At 42.4% G+C, this 8,128-nt stretch overlaps 2 protein-coding genes across 3 annotated transcripts in view; both read left to right on the forward strand.

The window, feature by feature from the left end:
* ttyh2 (tweety family member 2) overlaps window positions 1–3,882 on the forward strand; it is a 33,347-nt gene extending 29,465 nt beyond the window's left edge. Inside the window, exons 12-15 of one of the 2 annotated variants that reach the window (XM_068306008.1) lie at window positions 796–981; window positions 1,069–1,147; window positions 2,100–2,126; window positions 2,922–3,882. In XM_068306008.1, the coding sequence (XP_068162109.1) occupies window positions 796–981; window positions 1,069–1,147; window positions 2,100–2,126; window positions 2,922–3,002 (373 nt within the window). In that variant the 3' untranslated portion in view covers window positions 3,003–3,882. The remainder of the gene's footprint in view (window positions 1–795; window positions 982–1,068; window positions 1,148–2,099; window positions 2,127–2,921) is intronic. The other variant, XM_068306009.1, reaches the window with a different exon arrangement.
* An 818-nt stretch (window positions 3,883–4,700) lies between these two features.
* si:ch73-127m5.2 (uncharacterized protein LOC561202 homolog) lies at window positions 4,701–7,865 on the forward strand. Its single transcript, XM_068305555.1, has 5 exons — window positions 4,701–4,827; window positions 5,562–6,101; window positions 6,285–6,485; window positions 6,565–6,694; window positions 6,767–7,865. The coding sequence occupies exons 2-5, from the start codon at window positions 5,705–5,707 to the stop codon at window positions 7,221–7,223; spliced, it is 1,185 nt and encodes a 394-aa protein (XP_068161656.1). The 5' UTR covers window positions 4,701–4,827; window positions 5,562–5,704; the 3' UTR covers window positions 7,224–7,865.
* The last annotated feature ends 263 nt before the right edge of the window (window positions 7,866–8,128 follow it).

The following is an 8,128-nucleotide window of genomic DNA, read 5'->3' on the forward strand; positions in this document are numbered from 1 at the left end:
ACGCTGCGAATGCCAATTTACACGTTCAAGCTCCCAGAAAACCTTTACAGCAAAAGCGTACGGTGTTAATTTCACTGCAGAAACACAAAAATAAATAAATAAATAAAGTTTGACGTATTCACGGCTTCATTAGATGTGTTGATCAGATGAGCTAAGAAAGTTTCAAGACTGTCTTGAACTAATATTCAGGAAATAATTTGAAAATTTAATGGCATGCTTTTAAAACTACAAGTTTAAGTTGTGTGTGTGTGTGTGTGTGTGTGAGTGTGTGTGTGTGTGTGTGTGTGTGTGTGTGTGTGTGTGTGTGTGTGTGTGTGTGTGTGTGTGTGTGTGTGTGTGTGTGTGTATGTGTCTACAAAGTGGATTTTTTTTCCACCGCCTTTTATTATTTTTGCTCTAAAAAAAAAAAAAAAAGAGAATCTTCACATCTTATAAAGAGGAAATTTAATTGGATTCACTGAGACATGCATGAAACTGGAACTCGAACTCTGTTTATTTAGTCCTTTTGTTTCCATGCTGGTTAAATGGAACCATTAAAACTATGACAAATGAGCCATTAGCAGTTCCTGTTTGTATTTGTTCCCATTTATTAGAGAATGCTATCCTTGGATTATATGGACAGGGAACGAAAGATAAAAACGCGATGATCGACGGGCGCATGTTGTGGAATATACAACATGGGTGTTGTTGTTTTTTCTCTTGCTGTTTGTTTCTGCACGTGGGGGACGAGGAGATAATAAGGGGATAATAAATCCAAACCTTCGTCCGTCTCGCCTGCCGTTAATGTTTCTGCAGGGAACAGGACTACGACGACATCGACGAGGAGGATCCCTTCAACCCGCGGGCGAGGAGGATGGGCTCTCCCAACCCCAACCTCACCAACATGCACAGCTTCTGCAGCTACAGCAGCAGCATGGGCAGCCAGAGCAGCCTGCACCCCCCGGCCCCCACGGTCACCAACAACCCCATGTCTGAGTACATGTGAGTGGAGTTGAGGTCGTTCCTGGTAATAGACGCGTCCGTCTTCCCCCGTCAGGCGTCTGAGTCCAGTGTTTTGTTCTCCTACAGGAACCAGACGGCGCTGTTCGGGGGGACGCCGCGGTACGAGAACGTGCCCCTGATCGGACGAGGCTCCCCGCCGCCGTCGGTGCGTTTGGGGTCCCAGAGGCCGTCTTTTTTATACCATTTAGACAGATTTACCCTTTCAAGAACAGGAAACAGTTTTATTAAAAAATAATTGCTGATCATTTATCTCATATTTTTTCTGTTTGCTCGTTTCCTTTCTTAAGTTTCCCCCCTCCCTCCGTCATTCCAGTGTTTCCTGACTTTGATTAATTTAACTTTTGAAGCTCCTATCGACAGACTCTCGCCATTTTTTTTTTTCTGCTTTCTTAAGTGCCAAAGCAAGAAGAGGAGCAGTAATGTAGTTAATATTTAATCATGAAGCTGAACATCATTTAGCTTCCTCCAGGCCGTCGTCCCGGTAGGGAGAGGGATGCAGGTCTTCAGTCAGACGTTCATTCACTGTCGGATGAGTTTATGGTTTATAAATGTACTCCCTGCAGGGCAACTTATCTCCTATGACTTTTACATCACGGAGATAAAAATAGAAACATTTCACATTAAATATTCTTTTCGGCGCCGCCTCTTAATAGAAGCTGGACGAGTGATGGAATACAAGTAGCTGCATTCTCTGCAGGTATCTGTGTTTAAATCAGTGTTTTCTAATCTTCTATTCAAAGGATTGTAAACGGATTTATTTATGATAGATTGCTTATTATAATTTCTTAACAGATGTTGTGATATGTTTGTTACATTTCTTGCGTGTTGCCATAGCGATATCACATTCTCTTTCGTAAAAAAAAAAAAAAAAACCCATCATTCTCATTTAGCCTCACCCAAAACTATTTTTCGACCTCTTGACGCCTTTCCTAATTAAAACCAGTAAGTGATGCACAATTCTTCCACGTGACTTCATCTGCAGGCCTCAGCTAACAGCTTCTCCTCTATATATTTTTGTTTGTTTGTTTGTTTGTTTGTTTGTTTGTTACGTGTTTGTATCTTCCATTTCTGTTTGTTTTTTTTATCAACTTTTGAAGATATACTCTCAGCCGTATAGAAACCGAGTAAGTCTTTTCAACTCTTCCACAGGACTAACTCCCACACTTTTCCTTTGTGGCATCTCAATATCTTACCTCTCCTTCACCTCACACATCCCCCCCCCTTTTTTTTTTGTTTGTTTTTTTGTGTGCATTTTTTATTTCAGCATGCTTCTCACTCCCAACCTGAGGACCTCTGTCCTGAGTTAGTGGGGGGGTGTTGTCTGCCCCCTGGTGTTCGTAGGGTGCTCCTGTAGTTCTGTCCCTGGGTGTCCTCAGTTCTCCTCCCTGTGCATGCAGTTCATTCAAATCTATACCTCTACTGCAAGCACCAGGTGTGATGTAGTGCTGTAGATATAATTTCCAGGTATTGATAGATTTGGAGTGATGTCACAGTCGCTCTTGTGATGAAAATTACTTCTTCTTTTTTTTTTTTTTTTTGAGAGATGGATTGATTTGTTGCTGCATATAATCCCTCTTTCGGAGCTTAACCTCAACATGTGCTGGTTTCAAGGTGGCTCTTGCAAATTTTGGAGCGCAGCGCCGTCAGAATGGAAGCCAGTGGCGACCCAGAGTCTGAAGTATTCAGTCGGGATATACAAATAGGACGATAGCGGTAAAATCTGACTCAAATAGCAGCAGACAAGGACAGGCACAAGCTCCAGTCTTTAAAGAGCCGCCTTTCAGCCCCATGGGGGGGCTATTCCTTTAATTTCCCCCTTGATAATTAGTCTTTATCTGATGTTTAGTGTTAGCTAACAGCTGTGGAACCTGTTTATTAGCTGCTAATGGTGCCTGTGTGTGTTAACCCTCCCTCCTCAGTACTCCCCCAGCATGAGGGCCACCTACCTGTCCATGACCGAGGAGCAGAGGAGACAGTTTGGAAACGACTTCCGAGCGTAGACTTCTTCATGTGTTGGAGGAAGGAAACGGCGTCTCTCCCATCCCACACACACTCACAAACACACACACACACACACACACACATGCACACTGCAGGTTGTGTGGTGTGAGGACTGTTTCCTACCACCCAGATATGATCCATCACACTTTTTTGTCAGTTGTGTGATAACAAAGCTGTGAGTGTTGATGAGGAAGCTGATGATATGTAATTTGGATGAAACACAAGTGACAGAGGAAACTTTGAGGATTGTTTTGTTTTTTTAATGACAGTAACCATAGCAACATGTTCACAATATGGTAAGAAAAAGACATTTTTCCCCAAGTGAAAAATGCACATTATTTTTATGTACTGTGTGTCATGCTTGATATCTGTGAAGCACAAAGGCAGCAGGAGTAACATCTATTTACATTCACACAGAGACGTCTTGTACAATGACGGGCTGTTGTCTCCTTCTGATGTGGTTTATTTTGGATAAATGTGCCATTTTCATATAATTTTTTTCTAATATTGTGTGGCAATGTCACATGATGTCATTGTTTTGTTTTTAAAACGTCCTTGCATTTGTTTTCTGCTCATCTAATCCAGATAATATTTTTTAAAAATAGTTGTTTCTTCTCTGCTGCTCTAACCATGACTAATGAGAATATTCAGGTATTCAATTCTCATAGATTCAAACCATCCAGACAACCTTTGTTTTTACTGACTAACATGATTTTCTGTAGAGATTTAATACACGTTTTTTTTAATCAAGTATTTTCTTCAGGGTCATTTCTCTCAGCATGTTTTACTGTACAGGCACTGTGAGTGGTGCTTAATTTTTGTGTGACCTTAAAGACTTGGGGTCTCATTGTGAGTTGAATAAATGAGTTTTGAGTACAACTGAAAGTGTCTTCCCTCGTGTTACAACACAGTATTCAATAGGTAGATGGAAAGATGGATAGATGGGTGGATAACAAACAGTTCCATATCAAAATTAAATATGATCATTAAAGAAAAAGCTGCAGAAGTGGGTTTCCACTTACAACTTATTTATTTTGGCTACCTTAAGATTGATTAAGACCTTGGAGAGAGTGCGATCAAACCCAGTCGGGTTTTAATTTAAAGTGACTGATGGATCTTTGTGACTGAGTGACCTCTTCTGACCTCTGGCAGATATAGAGATTTATACAAGTATAAGCAGATTTTAAATAACAACAAGTCTACTTACAGTGCAAATCAATAATTCAATTAAATTTAATTCATAAACTGTATTTGTCCCCAATGGGCAATGAAAGTACATAAAGCAGTAAAAAAAATAATAATAATAATAAATCAAAAGAAAATAAAATGAAACACATAACAGTAAAATACACAATAATGTATAATATAAACAGGTATGTGCAATGAACTAATATATAAAAACCGTAAAAATTGTAAAACTATTAAAAAATATATAACGGTATCCTAATTATCTAAAGATATTACATTTTTCTTGTGTACTTTGTGTTTATTGTGACCCATAACTCCACCGAAAAACAAAGAAAACAACAAACAACAGCGTAAATACAGAATTTTTGCGCTATTGTATTGAGATAAACGGAAGTCGGAAGTACCGCCTCCTTTATTTTAGAGGCAGCGTCCATACCCAATCATAAACCAGAAGTTACGTGATTGACTTCTCTATTAACCAATGAGAGACAGGATTACCGCTCTCGAGCGGCAATCAACATGTAGCTGATTTGCAACCCGCCGAAGGAGCAGCAGAGAAGGAGGAAAAATGTCGCTGGCTTCGAGGCTGACCGTTCTAGGATCAGTATCATTTTAGGAGACCCGTTCCGCAGTTCGGTGAGTGGGACAGCCGTCACGAGTAGCGGTTTTATTCGGTCTGTCCAAACGTAGCCGCTCCCATCCGCTACATTCACCCGTTCGGACAGCGCTTCAGGCCTGGTTTAACGTTACAGAAAGACGGAGCAACAGCCCGGCCTGGCAGCCATGATAAATGTTAATGTCGATATTGTTAACACGTTTAATACCGTCCGTCGGTGGCGTCAAAGTTAGTTTATCTCTGGTGTCACGAATCAGAATTCATTCATCGCGAATGTAAAAGCCTTTGTGAAACACAGCGTGAAGGGTTATCTGTGCGTAATGACGAAAAGTTCACTTTTAAGTTAGTTTGCACATCACACGCTGAGCGCGAGACTCGGACCTTTTGTTTGGCGCGCGCCCTCGGCTGGGTTCCGGTTCTCGTGTCAGACTGGGCTCTGCTGCGATGGTTCGGATTGGCTCGTAGTCAACCCGTGTGACGTCACAGCAGGACAAACCTGGCTTCACTATCCTCACTTTTGTTGTGAAGCTGCTGAAGCGCATGAACGTTTGTGCGTCACGACGCGCGTTCCTGCTGCGTGTGTTACAACCTACCGAGTTAAACATTGTTTTTGTTGTAAAAGTCACGTGTGACAAACTGTGACGTCACTATTATAAAGTTGATGATTTATTTAAAAATTATAAAAGTCTCGTCATTGTAAACAAGAACTAAACAGCAGCTTAAACATTAACCATACTTTGTTTGTTGTCCACAGTTAAGCGCCTGCTTTGATGATCAGGTTCCTGTAGGTTCCTTCTGTTGGGGAACAGAGGAAGACATTCTTAGATGGACCCCTAGGAATACATCAACTTCTTGAGCCTCCTCTTTCAGCTGGAAACGTTTTGTTTTTTTGTGAAGATGGACCCATCTGCTCGGATGATGGGTCTGGATGCCCAGGGAAACATGGTTTTCACTGTGGTGAAGCCAGTCATGAGTATTTTTCAGGTTTCTTCAGAGCAAACAGGAAGTGCAGGACCAGGAGGCATGGGGCTCCAGGGTTTGTCTGAAACCACAATGATCATCCCTCAAGTGCAAGCCCAGGCTCAGCTGGACCAGAACCAGGTGGAAATGCACACCATACAGCCTCATATCCAGCCCCAGATGCAGATTTCTGCCCCAATCCAAACTCAGGGTGTGTCCCAGAACCAGGACCTACAGCCACTAAATTCCAGCACAAATCCACAGTCCACCAGCCAAATGCCGTTTGCCGAGGTGTCATCACTCCTGGATCCCAACATGAAAGGATCTAAGGCTCGTAAGTGTCCGTTTATAAATCTGTTTGTTTTTTAATGAGTCATTTTTTTAATTAAGAAAGAACACTTTAGACATAATTGTGCAATTTAGCCCAATAAGCTCAAATCTAGATTGCTGAACCAGATGTTGGACTGTTGAATCTGAGTGTCGCTGTGCTAATTCGCCCCACCCTTCTATATTTCAGGAAAGTATCTCATTTCTTACGATGAGATCAAACGGCGCCTGGAGGCCCCAGAGAAGATGTCCCTTCGCTCTCTGGCTGCCTACACTCGGGTCAGCAGGGGCCCGGCCAGCAAGAAGACCCTTCTGGAGTCGCTGAGCGTGCTGGGCCTCATGCCAAGCACGACCACCTCAGTGTCGTCCTCCTTCTCCAAACTCACAGAAGGTGACAGGCTGGTTCACACTTTCGTGGAGTTGGAATATTATAGCATGAAACGTAACTGTTATATTGTGCGTACATTTAGGCGACACCAGCACGTTGTGTGACGATATGAAGGATTTCGCCCACGACTACATCGACTACGCCAACATGGCCAAACAGCTCATCCCTGAGATGAATACAGTTCAACACTGGTCCAAAATTATCGAAACCAAGTATGTGCTGGTTGTTCTCCATGCAACACGACCTTTGAACTTTGAATAACTCTTTTCTTCCTGTCCTCTCAGGAATCACCTGGAAGACATGAGAAAGTGTTTCAAGGACCCGGTCAACAGCGGCGCGTTCGACAACGTCACCCACGGGCTGGGACTGGGAATGCTGGACATCGCGCTGGACATGATCGTCACGGTGATCGATCAGCAGATTCGGATCCTGTCTGGCGCGGCGGCATCAGACCCGCCCGACTCTGGTCCGCCGAAGCGGCGTATACGCAGACGCCACCGTAAAGCCCATCCGGCCGACAACGAAAAGTTTCATAAGGGAGGGGTGGATGAACAGGGGAAGGTCATTTTGAAAGGAAAAGGGCGGGGCAGGGGCAAGAAGAAGAGGCAGGAAGCCGCGTGTCCGGTCGAGACTCATGAACAGCAAGGCAAGCCTGATGACGTGGAGAATAACGTCCTGACTCTGGTTTCTGTCGGATATGAGACCGTTTCCAGCGGCCTCACTGCAGCCGGGCCTGTTTGACGGGTCAGGTCCAAAAAACCATCGTAGAGCCAGATTATGGGATGTAGACTCTACACATATTAAATTGGATTAAGCTCCTGTGAGCTCATCAAAACTGAAAACAGGGAAACGGCTAACCTTGTCCAAAGACAGCGTAAAAACTCACCGATCAACACCACCATGGATCTCATTTGTTCAACCCAAATCAGTATGGAATCGACATTTCTACATTTTTTTTATTTTTAAAATAGAATTTAATGTGTTTTGAGTTGCAAGGGTTCTGATAGTTATTAGTTTTAATTACCTCACTGGTTAACCAGGTTAACTAAATCCTTCATTTCCAGCTGCTAATTGGCTGCTGTTCACTCTCAGTGTAAGAGGTGAGATTGGTTTGGATCATGTTGTAGCTCCATAAGAGAATGAATCCGCATCTTTCCCACAACCTCAAAGTGTTCCTTCGATTGTGTCTGTGTTCTTTACTAGCAGGCTTTATATCCAAGTCTCCGTTTACTATTTTAAACTATGTTTTCAGTGAAGGGACAAAAAAAAAACAAATGCTGATGCAAACACAGAGAACCTGATAGATTCTCACTGATGTATTTATTGTTTAGATGTTGACATGAATGTATTTTGTTCTGCAACTTCAAGATTTGAGTTACATAAAGATATAATTTTCATATCAGCTTTGATTCCGTTCTGTCTTGTCATAAATGTGCATAAGATGTGAGATCAGTCACCAATCAATGAATCTTAGTTAATTACTGTAGTCGTCAATCAACAATATTGTGGAAAATGCTCCTGATTTCAAGATAAACATCTTCAAATCACGCTTTTGTTTACCTGACAGTCCAAAACACCAAAAGTCTATTTCCTAACACAAAAGAAAGGCTTAGATAATTTCTAACCATTTCAAGTGTTGTAGTGTT

Source organism: Antennarius striatus, chromosome 21, assembly GCF_040054535.1.
Source record: "Antennarius striatus isolate MH-2024 chromosome 21, ASM4005453v1, whole genome shotgun sequence".
Taxonomy (NCBI): Eukaryota; Metazoa; Chordata; class Actinopteri; order Lophiiformes; family Antennariidae; genus Antennarius; species Antennarius striatus.

Excerpts from the sequence above, each read along its gene's own strand:
- si:ch73-127m5.2 (XM_068305555.1), top strand. The coding sequence starts at position 5,705 with ATGGACCCATCTGCTCGGATGATGGGTCTGGATGCCCAGGGAAACATG. Across the intron at positions 6,102-6,284 it reads CATGAAAGGATCTAAGGCTC|GAAAGTATCTCATTTCTTAC; the intron begins GTAAGTGTCCGT and ends TCTATATTTCAG. Across the intron at positions 6,486-6,564 it reads CTTCTCCAAACTCACAGAAG|GCGACACCAGCACGTTGTGT; the intron begins GTGACAGGCTGG and ends GCGTACATTTAG.